Source organism: Rhyacophila brunnea, unplaced genomic scaffold (genome assembly GCF_057557595.1).
Source record: "Rhyacophila brunnea isolate RB1 unplaced genomic scaffold, BYU_Rbru_1.0 scaffold_9, whole genome shotgun sequence".
Lineage (NCBI taxonomy): Eukaryota > Metazoa > Arthropoda > Insecta > Trichoptera > Rhyacophilidae > Rhyacophila > Rhyacophila brunnea.
In genome coordinates this window covers 36,402,816-36,418,673 of record NW_028233361.1, presented here as the reverse complement: position 1 = coordinate 36,418,673, position 15,858 = coordinate 36,402,816, and the positions used below count along the sequence as shown (strand labels likewise).

The following is a 15,858-nucleotide window of genomic DNA, read 5'->3' as shown; positions in this document are numbered from 1 at the left end:
TTAGTCAAAATGTATTTCGATACAGAGAATAAATAATCATATCTCATAAAATATTTTTATATAAAACTTTCTCAGGAATCTGCCAAAATCCAGACTGGATCAAGTCAACAATGGTGATGAGTGTGATTTTGTGCGTGATGTATTATTTTTCATTTATGTACCTGTTCCTCAAAGTATCAGAGTCAGAATCGTGAACATGACCGCCCTGCATGACAGGCAGGAAGACCTCATCGTCAGCGGTGAGATGGTGCGTGGGCGCTCTCAGAGGGTCGCTGAAATCGTCCACAGTGATGCCGCAGCTGAGGCCTCGCTCGCCCTCGCCACGCTTGCTGCTCTTGGCATGCTGCTCAGTCGTCAGTGGATCCGTAATAGCTATCGATCTGTGACGAATAAGCAAGTATACATTCATCATTGTCAAATGCACAAGCACTGTGGATCTTAATTTAATAGATTAGAAAGATTCATTCCTAAACATGTAACGAATACTTAGTCAAAATAAATAATGACAAAAATTATTATCATTATGAAAGAAGAACATGTAATTTATTATAGCCATGCGGTCTAATGGCAGAAGTAAAGTGAAACAGTATTGCAGTAGTAAAAGTGAAAGAATCACATAAACACCCAGGCTTTGTGAAAATCGTGCATTATCACCTCACCGCCAAACAAGTCTGAAGCCTCCGGATGAGATGCCAGTACCTTATGCACTGGACTACGAGGGCCGCAATTACAGATCTTTTTTTATAGTTCATTTCCACATTTTATAAAAGATCTTTACATATCTATTACACTATAAAATATTCCACAAAAAAGATTTTTGATAGTCTAATACTGACCATAAAGATATATAGAAGTTTGACTAATTCGAATTTTCCATCATAGTTTTAAAACATGAAATCAAACTCACAATTTATGCTCCTTGCCAGAAAGATCTCCATTTGGTTTCAGATCGGTGACACTTTCTCCCTTTTCTACTTTGATAATAGGTGTTACACTCTTCACAGAAAACTCTATACCACTATCAGTATCATCATTAACTGCGGTCCCTTGGAGGATCTTCTCCGAGATGGTTTGAGATTCATTATTGGCAGGTGAGTTGTCTTTGGAATTATCGGTGAACATGAGGGAGGCACTGGAGACTGGCAGAGTGGCCCCCATGTCTCCCAGGAGGGAGCTCTCCAAGCGCCAGTTGTAGGCGGCCAGGAGGATAAGGCTCGCCACCCTTTTGACACGGCTCAGTTCCTCCAAGGTGGCTCCGCGCAGAATGATGCTGCACGCTTTCAAGTCGCTCGCGTAGCCTTCCAGGACCATCAGAGTTTTGGAGTCGTCTAATGAAATAAACATTCAATGTGATTATGGGAATGTTGCAATGACATGTGAAGACACAACCGACAGGGATTCTTGGAGGTGCCGTTCGGGGAAAGAAAAAAGTAGAAGAGCTATGCGATGAATTTGATGCCGCAATTTATTGGTTTAATGCCTAAATGGAAAATGGTGGGTTGAAAACTAGTTGGCAGAAAACAAACTTTTAATTCATAAAATTTATCTATTACTCAATATACACCCATACGCACAAATTCGTACAGAACCCATTTCTAGTTTTGATTTACCATAACATTAGCTGAACAATAGTAATATAAAACCTCATTGACTGCAAACCACCCTATACCAATGGGCTGACAACTCATTGGGTGTACACCACCACCAAAAGTATATCTTATATGAGAGTGGTATCCAAACTATGCGCTGTAAACCACTAAACAAAATTTGTATGAATTTATGAAATTTAATGAGATTACTTGAACCAGTGTGGCTTTTATGAAATGAAAGATTGTCAACTCACAATTGAGCAGATAGAAGGCTTTGCAGACTCCAAGTTTGGGGCGGCCGATGTGGGCGTCAACGCTGGTAACAATATCTGCAGAGGTGGTCCTTGCCAGGCGTTGCAGCACAGAGGGGCGCACGTTGAGCACCAATGTCACCCCGCTCTTGCGCAGCTCATCTTGTGCCAACCGCGACACGCTACCTTGCACCAGAACCACATCCGGCTGCAGCGCCACTATGCGTGCACAACAGTGACGCAAGTACTCTTGTTCCTAAAAAGGCATGCAACGGAAAAGAATCTCATTATAAGCTCTGTCAAGTACACCTGAGCATATCCATTATTCGTGATAGTCACTGGTTCTATATGGCAATGAAGAAATTATCAGCCTTTCGAGGAGGTGTACAATGTACTCTACATTTTTAGAAAGTGTCAACATATTTGTCTGTACATATTATTTTACCTGCATGATGACTGGTTCCAGGGAGACCAATTTTCCCTCGACTCGCTGGTAAACCAATGAGCATCTTAGCAGAAGTAGCCTAGGTGCGGTCAGCCTAGCCGGCATGCTGCGGTGAGCCACATTCTTGCTAAATACCACACCACTTAACGCCCTCGACTCACGCATCTCGCCACCCGGCACACGCTTCACTCGAACACAGCGACGCACGTCCCATTCAATAGCCGTGACATCTAAAACCATGCGTCAATAATTCATTCATATACAAACAAAGATCAAAAAGAAAATAACAATATATTATCTTATTTCTGAAATGATCCGAAATCCTCCGAATTCTACAGTGCCTACCACTCACTTACTATTACAATTGAAACACGTGAAATAATTTGCTGCACATTAACATCTGGCATCTATATACGCCGCCGAATTCAAATTTCAAAGTGAGTCAAAAAAAAAAAAAACATCGTTAAATATTAAGGCTATACTTCAGCTGAGGCATGGTCTAAAAAGATCGTGACTATGCGACGCGCAGATTGTGCAAACGACGCACGACAAAACATAACATAAACATAAACAAAACAAAAAATAATGATAAAAATCAGTGATTATTTTGAATTTAGTAGACGAAACATCATGTTGTGAGAAAGCATATAGTATTATGCTTTTTACAGTCACACACTTATGTCGCCGGTGGATTATGGATCATTTCGCGACTACTGGATAGTCTTCAGTCTTAAAACAGATAAATGAAAAGCCTACCGTTACATATGCCAAGGTAAGCTCTTATCTCGTACATTAAGAATATACTGATGTGTCTCTGTGAGGGTATGGGCCAGCTTCGATTTCATTTGGTCAATATAGGTTTGAGTCATTAATTTAGGCTCCATAAAGGGCTTTATTTCTGTCACCGTCAGATGTTTCTAGCATCTGTTGATAATGTTACCTGGATGAATCATATTGGCAGCCTGTTGACAGAGGGGCAGCAGCACAGCGGCCCAAGATAGATTGAGCCCTGCCCGAGCCAAGCCCTGCACCAACAGCAACTGAAGATGCTCTGCCCCAGCTGCCATTACAGAGGTACAGCAGGTCCTGTTGGAATCACCTCCTACTCCTGCACACAATGATAATTTCATCTTATAGAAAAATTCATTTAAAGTTTATTCCCCCATTCAATTCACTCTCTCGTATTATGATATACAGTAAACTGCTTACCGATTGTGTGCAGAGGCATTGGATTTTCGACTTCACTATTCAGCGAATCAGTGTTGACATCTGAAACTAAAATGGATTTGTTCAAGTGAATTAAGAAATAATATGTATTGCAAAAAATAGCAGGTATGTTAAATTTAAATGTTTTATTTACCACTTCTCTGGCCTCTGACAAGATGTGCTGAATTTTCTGCTACATTTAAGTTGAGGCAGTACGATGACGTACTTCCCGTCATCACACTTTGGCTGGACACTGAAAGTTTTGAAAACCAAATTAATATAAGTTCATATTAGTCCACAAAAAAATAATTATTCATTTTACTTTATAGATGACCAAATTCCAAAAATAATGTACGAAATTAATGTTATCTTAAGGCCTTGTCCGCGATTCACCGCGAGTGCATGTCGACACCTCAATGAGGTCACCTGTACCTCGACCACGCGCGATAGTCATCACGGCGCAAGTGTATGTGGATGACTCAATGAGGTCACATGTACCTGGAATGCCCGCAAGTCAAAACGCGCCATGTGGACAAGGCCTAAGCTTTTCTTCTAGTTTCTCGTAGGTTAGAGGCGAACTAGAACATGTTTAATTTCGTGAGCATGTATTGTTACAAAAAAGTACTTTTCGGTTTTGAACGCGGCCATTGATTAATACTAGAATTAAACCTTACGTACAAAATCACACTGCCAAAGATATTAATACGAATTTCCAATATACAACCTTATTACAATGTAGATAAAATTCATTTTTCAGCAACATACGATACTGAGTATATAATGTATAATATTGAATGTGGCTATATTTAAGCAGACTAGAACTTTTAGGCCCTTTTATTTTTTCAGATGCCGCATTCATTAGTAAGTCAATTGCGGCAACCCAGAAACAATTTTTCTAAATAGTTTAAATAATTTTTCCAAAGATTTTTAGGGCCCCAAGTGGTATCCATATGATCCACCCAAGGATCAGATATAAATAAAGAAAGAAAATAAAAGAAATTCTTTATAGCTAATAAATTGTCAATCACTTTAATTTGAGACATCGGGGAAAAACTATAAAAGAATTCATGAACTCATAAAAAGTGATAGACTCGGAGATGACAATTAAACTACAATACGATATTAAATTAAGTTAATAATTTAATTACTTGAATCCCCCACGAGTGGCAAATTGACGGGCTTGTAAAGGGCGTAGTCGGTGAAAGTTTGTTGCTCTGTAACGCACTCGAGGAGACCTTCGCTAATCATGGCCTGGCAAACAGCTGTTGCTTGAAACCTGTAATCAAAAGTCCATTCAGTGATTGCAAACAGTTTGGCGGAACCTTGAAAACACTTTGTAAAATCTCAGGGCACCGTTACCTGAATGACACAAATGTTAAAGTCCGTTAAACGGTTTCGTTATACTATTCAGGTTGCAAGCTTTCGCAAATTCTCTCGGAACCCCTGACACAGCACAGCCGTGTAAGATCACAATGAAAAATGTGTAAGCTTTGGAGGTTGTTTTCTTTAGGTGATAACATAAATATTTTGAAGAGGAAACTGGTTGAACATGGGTAAAAAATGTTACAAGAGCTAAAAAAAGCTGTTGATTTGTCATTCCAAATGAAATTTTAAAAATGATAAGCAAACCCAAAAAATCTTATACATTTTTAAGGCGCCGTGAAATGAATAAAATTGAAAATATTGTACCACACAACTGCCATTGAACTTCATGGCCTGTTGTAATGTTAATTTTTATTTTTAAATATGTTTCTAATTCACCTGTTGGATAAACTGCCATGATCTATAAGCCACTGAAGAATGTCTCCCCCTCTCCAAACGTTTGGATATCTAATAAGTCGATACCTGTGTAATAAAAATAATTTAATGTAAGTATCTATGATTATTAGAGATAGCAGATAAATAGCAAGATGGCCTTAAATTTTGAAATTGGTAAAAATGTCCAGCTTTTTATTTTGCACTTTTTCATTTGAATTTTGGTTATTAAATTACTTTAAATAAAATGGTTACATACTGTTACATTTTGCAATAATAGGTATTTTAAAACAGCCCCATTGTGGAGAAGTGGTAGGGTGCCTGTTCCTGAAGTGTGGGAATTCTGTGTATAGCAAAAACTACACCTGTTTGATTTGAAGAATCCAATCAGTGACATACGTTGCATAGGGGCACCACATTATAAAGGGCGGCGAATGAAGGAACAAATAAAATTTTTTTGAAAGCAGTGGCAGTTTTCAATAAAGCAGATGAGCAGTCGCTTCATTAGGAAATATCAATATCTTAGTTTAAGAAATAATAAAAAATCCTTAACATTGTTGTATTGCAATACTCATTACAATATATCGTCACTGTTCTGGCAGAAGACACTAATTCAAAAAAATTACATATTGAGTTAGTTATACCATAATGTTCCTTATTTCAAACTTTACCGTCTGGAAACCTTCTTAATAAATAAACAGTCTTTATTTTAAAGTCATCCTTTTTACGATTACTTAATAAACTCACATGATAGACCATTTCAAACATTTTAACAACTTCAAAGTCAAATTACTCAAAACTAGTATTCTCCAGTTAGTGTGTTCTGCCAGAACAGAGACGATATATTGTAATGGTGGTTTATCACATGGACAATATTTTTACAAGGGTCCCTCCAAACCAGTCGGCACCACAGACCTCCACGCACCTATCTTTGAGAGTAGGTTTTGTGAAAATGTTGATTCAAAGTCTGTTTAAGGGCAGCACTTTGCCTAGGGACGTCACTGGATCCAATAAATTGGGTGAACAGCTTACAACCATTCTACGGAAAAAGTCTATCAATATAACCTCCACTCTGTGAGGTAACTTACCTTTCATTTACCTAAAACAATCCATAAAAACGGGTTGAGTATTAAACCAACCTATGTTGCTGTAAAGGTAATGCCAAGCATAATCCCCTGAAGGAGTCCTGAAGGCAGTCTGACAAACCCAGTTCCATGGAATTAGCTGCGCCACCAGACACTCCCGTTGAGGTTTCCATGCCACCGCTCAATAAGAAACTCTTCTCCAGGGTTTCATCGCTTTCTTTTGGTTTCTTTTCCTGCGGATGATACAACTTTCTTTTCAACACCTACTTAAAACAATATATAGTCTACTTTGACTAATAGAGAATACAAAAATTACTCACTCCCTAAAAAATAGTGTTTACATCCGAGGCCTAATGCTAGAAGGGGTTATGTAATATTGTGACCATTTTGACTAAGTAAGAATACTAAGAGTACTTTAAAACGTTCCTTCTTTTAATCCTAGAAATACTTGTCAGCCGGTGTAATATAAATGAAATAAAAGACCAGCTAACTTATATGTTAAAATAGTGTTTCAACATATTTTACACCAAGAAATGCGATTCATATGTTGAGAGATACGTATTAAAATTTATCTATTTATCCACCTTGAGCTGGTCAATATACATACATAGGAACTCCGATTTTACATGCCCAGAATTCACATTTTCCCGCTATTTGCGTGTAGTTTCTGCAGTCTCGTTTCATTTTAGTACATTTAATTCCTGGTATTACGTATTTATTTTGCGCAATCTACGTCTCAAATATTCAAAATTCAATTAAAATAATTCATTAAAATTTACATTAATTCAATACAAGGCAATCATTTAAAGGAATTCCAGACGCATGTGTATGTTCTATTTATAGACAATATGTCTACAGTGCCCAAAACTAAGGATACATTGTTACACCCCCGAATGGTCACCATTTGGGGATGTCTCTGTGTATCTGGAGAGGCCCGAGTCGGTATCAAATCCAACAAATAGTAAGGGTTGATCACGAAAATAAATAATAATAAAGCCGGCAATGCTGTAAATCACGACCGTTGAAAAATATTTGCAACGTCGCCGTTTTTAGACAACGCTCTCGTTGAAAGCGAAACACAAGATGGCGGGAAATACGCAGCAGACGGCCAGAAAGTAAACACTGTTAACTTGCGCTCCATATAAAAGAACTTGTAACTGTGAAAAAATGAAACCATTAGAATATATTAACGTAAATACATCTCGTCGTTTCCATCACAATTCCGGTGTGTTATTTGTCCACCTCCAAGTCCTGAATCCAGACAAAAATCCATTCAAAGAAACAAAGTGACAGTGTGCTTCCCACTTTCGAAAATGGAGGGAAATGACAACATAACTCGATTGTATAAGTTTTCTTTTTGTTTACACCCGCAAACAAAAACATTGTCAATTCAAGAGAAAAGTAACATTCTCAAAAAGATGAATGAACACACAATATTTGCTCTAAACCTATTTGTATGATTTAAGAAAGCCTGTTCCGAATCAAAATCGAGGAATTTTCATTTTTTTAATAACAAATTTTTTAAATTCCGATTGCAGTCGACAGTTTTCTTTTTTTGTTTCAACTTTTGCCTAGTAAAAATTTCTCAAATACTTGAGAATCAATTGATGATTTTTCAAGAAATGAGAATTCTCGAAATTTCGGAAAATTCATTTGTCGATATTTGAGATATTGACATTCTCTGATTATTTCTCGAGAATTCTCATTATGAGATTACTCAATCACAACCTCTAGTTCTAGCATTAGACCTGAGACATAATATACAGAATAATATATTGGTCATTGTTATTCAGTATTTGTACAGTATATTTAGTTAGGTACAGATAATAATGTTATGTATTCTAACATCTTTGTTATCCAAATCGAGTAAACATATTATTATAATAATCTAATTTGAACATTGTTTCTGTAAATATTATATTCATAGCGATAGTAAAATATTTTTGAATCAACTTTCTTTGTTTACTGTTTTTAATATTCCACTGGAGAATAATGAATAAATTATAAAGCTTGCTTCACTGTTTTATTTTCCACAAAACGGATTTACTTAGAACCATCTTAAACTAGTTAATCTTTGGATCACTTCTATCTAATCAGGATTATCTGTACATGTACGACAATGGGTAAACATTCATTACCTGCAGACCTTCCTGGATAGCCCTCAGGTCTGCCGACAGAGCGGTGCCCCCGTCATCCAAATAGCCGAGAACGACTCGACAGCAGTAAGTACAGACCCGCAGGCCTCCCGCGCACCCGCATACGTGGCCTGGCACGCGGTGAGAGCAGCACCTGGCGCAGAATATCTGCCCACACACACGGCAATGATGGCGGCGCCGGAACGCCCCGAACCGTGCGCCACAGTCATAGCATTCTCGGGACACACTGTCCGGCATCCAATAACGGGCCCTTTCTGTATCCGCATAACGGGGGCCACTCTAAAATTATAACAATATTATTGTATCGATGATCCTCTTTTTAAATCCTTCAATGTATCAAATTTATATTTCACTCTATTTTTATTTTGGTTGAGGCATTATTTTTTTACTAAATACGTATCAAAGCCTAATATATTTTTTTTATATATTATGTTGATTTTCATAATACAGTCGAACTCGGTTATTACGATCACGGAAATAGCGAGATCTCGGATGTAATGAGGAAACATTCGTTGACATTTTAGTTTATGATTTTCTCCATACATTTATTCACTTTTATAACGAGCTACTTATCGGGTATACCGAGCAAAAACATCGTCAAAAATTTTCTTAAAACTGTTCCATGTATTGATTGTTTAAAAATATTTTCAAACCTTAGCAATGAAATCCGACCGGGCAGGATGCCGCCAGGATCGGATTACGTTTATGACACTAGTTAAGTGCCTAAGTACCTAATTGGTGTTTTCGCCGACAACATTGAATAAGTATCCACTCATATGGTTGAAATTGCATGTAAAAAATCCAAGCTTTGTCAAGTCAGCAGGTACCTACCAGCGTTCATTACAATAAACAACTTCTTTTGTAGTTTATGTATGCCAAGCTTGTTTCGGGGATTTTTACAATGGTTTCCAGATTTTTTATGTTCTATGCTTAAATAGAACGAAGCGCAAAAAATGTTATATAACGATATAACGAGTAATGCTTATAACGAACAAATTCAGTCGGTCCCATCTTCCTCGTAATAACCAAGTTCGACTTTATACACAATAGCTATGTATTAATTTGTACCAATCAGAAATTAAAAAGAATCATTATATTGTCTCAGTTCAGGCAAAAGTCACTATCAGCAGAAATATCAGTTGTGGGCAGTGGCGGCCGGTGACAAGAATATGAGGGAGTGCAAAAAAACTCACCTATTTATGCAAGAAGTCCCCATCTTCCATCGATCTTGAAAACACGTCGATAACACGAACATTAAAGTCTGGTGTTGACGATATCAATTGTTTTTCTATACTTAACATCGCAAGAGCATTTAGCCTGTCTTGAGTCATTGTATTTCTCAAAAATGACTTAACCTTTTCTAAAGTTGAGAAACAACGCTCACTTCCTACTGAAATCATCGGGATTGTACAAATTATTTTTAATAGGGTAACACTTTTGCCAAATACTTCCAGTAAATTATTATTAGTGAAAAGTTGAAGTAGCAATAATGCTCCAACAGTAACGTAGAAATCTTCTCTACTGTATAAGACTATTAGTTCATTTTTAAGTTAAAATTTGTCACGTTAATAATAATTATTCATTATTTATAATTAAGTATTAAATTACCCGATTTAAAAAAATTCATTTACTAAAATATAAAGCCAGCCGGCTAGGTAGGCGGCTAGCTCTCTTCAGTACACATTTTAAATATACGTATGATTTTGAAATGATTAATGCGAAACATAGCTGATAATTTGGCATAATTCGGTCGCGTTGTTTACGGAACTCTAACTGTGACCGCCGATTTTTAAAAATTCATTGCGTGCAGCCGCATTGTAGATATGTTTTAGACGATGCATATTTACATATTCCCCAAAGTTTTAACGTTGTCCATCGAGTAATAAGATAGTTATAATAAAAGTTATAAAAAATAAATGTCACCTCCGCGCATTGCCAATCTGCCCCTATGTTAAACGTCGAACTGCAAAAAATTATATATAAACTTTGCAACGAAGGAATTTCGGCACATTTAACATGATGAGTGACATGCTTATTGAACATATTTAAGCCGAAACGTCGATATTGAGTGGGAAAAATCAATATCTTCGGTATTTTCTTTAAAATCAGCCCATGTCAGATTCAAATCGCAGAACGTTCCCGCGACACGACAGTGCTGTGATCTGTCATATAAAATCGCAGCTTCGTTTAATGAATGCATTGTCACGATACCTACGATGACGTTATTGCATTGAATCGTCGATTTATGCTCTAAATTCCCATTGATGACATTCTGCCGCTACGGCAGCTATCCAAGGTAGGGTTGTATCGAAGTATTAGCACTTATTGTGATCCGAAAGCAGTCTTTATACTTACCCACCTATAGAATAGATGATGCGCCGATGTGAATAATAATTGCTTCATGAATTCGACTCGGAAAATTAATTCCCATTAAACTATAGGACAGTGGGTAGTTATCGACATACTACCTACACAGTTACCTACCTAATGATAAGGTTAATGATACCTACCTAATCTCAAAATGACCACGAAAGAAATGGGGCCTTTTTATCGTACTTACTTACCTATCAAAATAGGTACCACCTAATCTCAAATCGACCACGAAATAGGGCCCCATTATCGTTTCAAATAAGAAAAATTATAAATAGGTAGGTAGGTACCGTTCAATGAATGAATACCTGGCTGAGCTAATAATGTCGGCCAATGTAAACTGTCATCCGTCTCGATGTGAATCGCTCATTAAAATAACGATGAACAATAATAATTCCACTTGTAAAATTCTCATTCAACGACAGTACCTATGCTCCATTTCCTTCTTATTGAATAGATACCTACCTACCTATCTGTACAAAATAAACGTAATAATAAATATTATAAGTCCTATGTAACTAGGTACCTACTTCAATACGACAAACACTAGGATAATTAATTGTTAAAAGCTACCCACCCACCTACGTCTACAATTCTACACCTAAGTACCTATTTATTCTCAATAACAGCGTTTCTGTGAAATACCCACCTGATTAAAAAAAATCAACAAGCTGAACTGAACTGTGTGTACATCTAATTTAAGATACCTACCTATTGAAACACTAATAGTAATAGGGTAATCTCAAAATGAAAATAAAAAAATTAATCCACCAACGTTAGCATAATACGAGTAATATCGGCGAAATCGGTGAAACCGGGAGCGGCGTACGTTGAACTAAACTTACTAAACTAACCGTTTGATAAATAAGTCGGGAATATATTTCTATTTTTGCACGGCATGCATCGACATGACATTAGTCATCAATAATTAGGCTTCCAACTATATCTCGACGCGTGGCCTAAGCGCTTGTGTTGGAATATTTATATCGGCCAGTGTATGGTTTTATTGTCCGAACGCCGAGTTAAGCTTTGTGTGCTATGGCATTAGGTACAAGCAACCTCCTGAAGAATTAACTTGGAAAACATCATTTCCAACGAAGATTCATGTAGTCTTATAGAACTTTGTTGGTTTTGATTCTACTAGCCTCATCCGCTGTTGTGAATTTTTAAATGTATGCGTGAAAAATAGTGTAAACTCAAGGTACACTTTGAATTTTGCTCCTTGCCATGTCTCACCGATGGAGGTATGTGTGTATTAGTCGCGTCTCATTGGTGTAGTTACGTGTGTATTGGTAGACGGTGGCGTTGCGCGTCGAAATCACTATTGCTCGAATGCGCGCGGAATTCAAAATGATTGATTTCGTATAAGTTTTCGATATCGTATTTTTCGGAATACATGGGGGTTGTATATTATATATTTTTATTTAATCGATGATGGGAGTGCAGTGCACACTTTGCTCCTTTACTAGAGCCGTCCCTGGTTGTGGGTCAAACATAGCAATGGATTCAAAAGAAAATACTATTTTAACAGGCCAAGGTTACTAAATGCAAGAAAAAACTGTATCTGACCAATCGATTCTAAATCCATTTTCAAAAGTTTTATCTCAAAACTATGTTTTTGTTGATAGTGACTTTTACCCGAATGGTGAAAATATATTCCTGAAAAACTTTTATTTGAACACAAAAAAAACCCCTAAAATTTCTATAAATCATTTCAATTTTGGAACAATCCATATCAAATTTGAACTGAGAATGTCAGTACCAACTTGAAAAACTAAATTAATTTACTACACGGCTTACAGATACCACCAAAAGAGATGAAATATGAATAGGTGATGACTGATGAATATTTTTTTCAAACTTCTTATAAACCGTATAAAAAATATTATGATTGCAGAGTATGTAATGAAACCACATATTATAATCATCAAAAAAGAAAATAATAGTCCTCATGAAATAGAGTGTGTTTCAGAAATGAAAAAATTATGAAATATAATGCATTATATGTTTTATGAAGGGGCTGGGTGCAAAATGAGTTTGCGGTGTCTTTGGAAGATGGCTGAAAAATCTGTAGACTTTGTAGGATACATAGATGTATGTCATTATAATGGCCAGTCTTTTGTCATCTTACAAATCAACATAGCATGACCATATAAAATACACATAGAGGTACATTATTACTATAAAAGGGTATTATCGTAAATGTCGTCATTAGAAATTGACAGTTGAGCCATATTTTAATAGATACACAAGATATTCGTGGTTATAGCAATATTTTTTGAATTATTCTTTTGTCAATTTGTGTACAGCATTAAATTTATTTAAAAATAACATATAGTAAAAAATATGTTCAGTCAACTTTTCATTTTAATTGACTCATAATTTTTAAAATAAAGACATTTACAATAATACCTTTTAATGGTATTAATATATTAGGAGACGGCCCTCGTAGTCCAGTGCGTGAGGTGCTAGCCTTTCATCCTGGGTCCCCAAGTTCAATTATCAGTGAGGTCACAATATAATATATGTGATTTTCTCATAGCCTGGGTGTTTGTGATTGCTTCTCTTCTATTGTGAAAACTAATGTTTCACTACACTACTGTCATTGGACCTCGTGGCCTGTTGCAGTGTTAAAAAGAATAAATATATATATATATTATATTCATTGATATAATTATAATTATGAAATGTTAATATCTAGGATGAGTAAAGACGGTACAAGGACATTATATCTTTCCTGCAAAGTCGACAGATTGTTCAGACTTACCTCCCAAAGATACCCCAATTAATTTTCGACCTTTACATGACACGTGATCCTTGTAACATGCAAATTTCGTAACAGTTAGGGTTTTCAAGCAAGCATGTATCTTCCTCATATTGACGAACATAGAAAGATATTGTAGCAGTGTCATGTCCATTTCAAATGTGTACATTTTAATTAATGATTTAAGAAATAGAAATAAAACATACTGTAGAGTCTATGGCAGGTGGTGTCGGAAATAAGTAAATAGTTAATGTTTTAAATGCGAAGACCCCCACCGTAGAGTAGTGGTAGAGTGTTCACATTTGAAGCAATGGGTGGCGGGTTCCGGTGTATGGCAAAATTTGTTTATTGATTGATCAGGAGCAAAGACTCCTTGGGTTTGACGAATGGCTAATAATCATTCCTCATATGGGGAAATTCAGTCATCAGAAAAAATCTGTTTATAATATAACCTTCATGGAGGTCTATGTGCTCTGGCAACAAAACGAAAATGGTAATACATAAGTACCTAAGTATACCATTTTCATTAGGTAGGTACCTAATGATATTAAATTTGCAATCAACCTAATACAATGTCTAGTTTTCATGATGAATAATTCATAACACTAACAAATCAAAGAGTCGAATGTCAAAGAACCCAATTGTCGAATATTTAAATCAGCCAAATATCATAAAACAAAAATATGCCATCAGACATGGATACCATGATTGTATATTAGAGCAGAAGAAAAATAAAAGATATGCAGAAATATTGGGTGAATTCAAGAATTAGAAAAACATAATACAGAAATTCAATTGTTGGAAGGTAATTTCTCAGCATAATTGTTCTGAAATAATATGTTCATTTCGATTTCTACATTTTAAAATGTGAATTTTGGCCCCTTTATAAAAAAAATTACGACGATATGGAATACAGTATCTACACTGACATTATAGCCTGTGTACACGTTCATGGATTTACTGGTACATATTATCGCAACCATAACAATAAAATGCAAATGTAAATACTTATAACCGTGTAAGTTGCAAGACTGCATGCATGGATCAAAAAAGTTGTGACCTCTAAATTTTCAGGCGATAGCTGCAACTTGCACGACATATTATGCGCATGCGCAATAGAACGATACTGGCGAACCTGTCAGAAAAAATACAAACTATACCGCGCAGAGCATTTTGACGTTTACCGATTTTCACAACCTGTCAAATAGCAACACACAACGACAACAAACGTGTCCGCTTACACTTGACGAATGATTTTGCCGAGACTTTTGTCGGCACTTTTGTGTAGCGACACTTTTATTTATACGCAATTGTTGCCAGAAAATTCATACAGGAGCTAGTTTCAAATTTGTTGCAAACGTGAATAGCTGTTTTTCCAACAAACAACTTGTACAGTGTACGACTGTACAAAGTAACACGTGTTGTAATTGGCAACTAAATCATATAGACAAAATCGACGAGCTGCAGTTATGCCGAGTTTTTATGTGCGGACCCACCTTAGATATAAGATGATGCTGGTTGAGAAAATATTAGATACGCCCTCTTAAAAATAATTAAAATTCTAGCAAAGCAAAATGTAAGTAATGTTAATGTTACAAACCGCACTCTTTAATGCAATCAAACTACTTATTCTCTTCAGTACATTCTGCAGGCTGCGGCCTTCGGGAAATTCTTCCGAGGATTGTGAAGCTCCGCCGAGGTCTTCAGGATCCTTGCTCTCGTCTTGTGGGATGTCTTTCCAACTTGCATCTTGAGAGGTTCCATCGCTTGGCGTATCGGCCTGATTATTTTCGCTCACTTCGCTCGGTGGACTGCGAGCGAATTTGAAAAATTTTGAAAATAGAACAGAAACACTTGACTCGTTGGCTTCCGGACTTAGCGGTGGGAAATCGGTAATTTGAGAAGCAAACTCCGGTTTGCGGTCCATTGCATTTATTTAGGAGAATCTTTGATCTTATGTATATGTTACTCTAACACTAAAATACAATACAATGTATTATATAAATTTAAAAATATCAATTGTATTTTCGCATTCTTGATCAATATTCACCGTCAAAAAAATTTATAAGCCTCAATAAAATATAAAATAATAATACTTTTGACGTATAAATGACAGTTCCAGTTGACGTTTCATGCGTCCATAGTCAAATTATATGAATTCATTTTTAGGAGGACCGCGGTGTAAAGTTCGTCGATTTTCTAAACGATTGTATACGAAAGTTTTCGTCATTATAGAC

The 15,858-nt window shown here is 36.3% G+C and overlaps 1 protein-coding gene across 1 annotated transcript in view; it reads right to left on the bottom strand.

Annotated features, from left to right (window-relative positions):
- The window catches only part of fab1 (1-phosphatidylinositol 3-phosphate 5-kinase fab1), a 33,201-nt gene extending 17,419 nt beyond the window's left edge, over window positions 1–15,782 (bottom strand). Inside the window, exons 1-12 of the mRNA XM_085959573.1 lie at window positions 15,222–15,782; window positions 8,470–8,766; window positions 6,386–6,564; window positions 5,253–5,336; window positions 4,640–4,767; window positions 3,646–3,744; window positions 3,495–3,560; window positions 3,226–3,393; window positions 2,286–2,515; window positions 1,844–2,096; window positions 908–1,328; window positions 162–380 (exon numbers count right to left, since the gene is read on the bottom strand). Coding sequence (XP_085815699.1) covers window positions 162–380; window positions 908–1,328; window positions 1,844–2,096; window positions 2,286–2,515; window positions 3,226–3,393; window positions 3,495–3,560; window positions 3,646–3,744; window positions 4,640–4,767; window positions 5,253–5,336; window positions 6,386–6,564; window positions 8,470–8,766; window positions 15,222–15,548 — 2,471 coding nt within the window. The 5' untranslated portion in view covers window positions 15,549–15,782. The remainder of the gene's footprint in view (window positions 1–161; window positions 381–907; window positions 1,329–1,843; window positions 2,097–2,285; window positions 2,516–3,225; window positions 3,394–3,494; window positions 3,561–3,645; window positions 3,745–4,639; window positions 4,768–5,252; window positions 5,337–6,385; window positions 6,565–8,469; window positions 8,767–15,221) is intronic.
- Window positions 15,783–15,858: the final 76 nt, after the last annotated feature.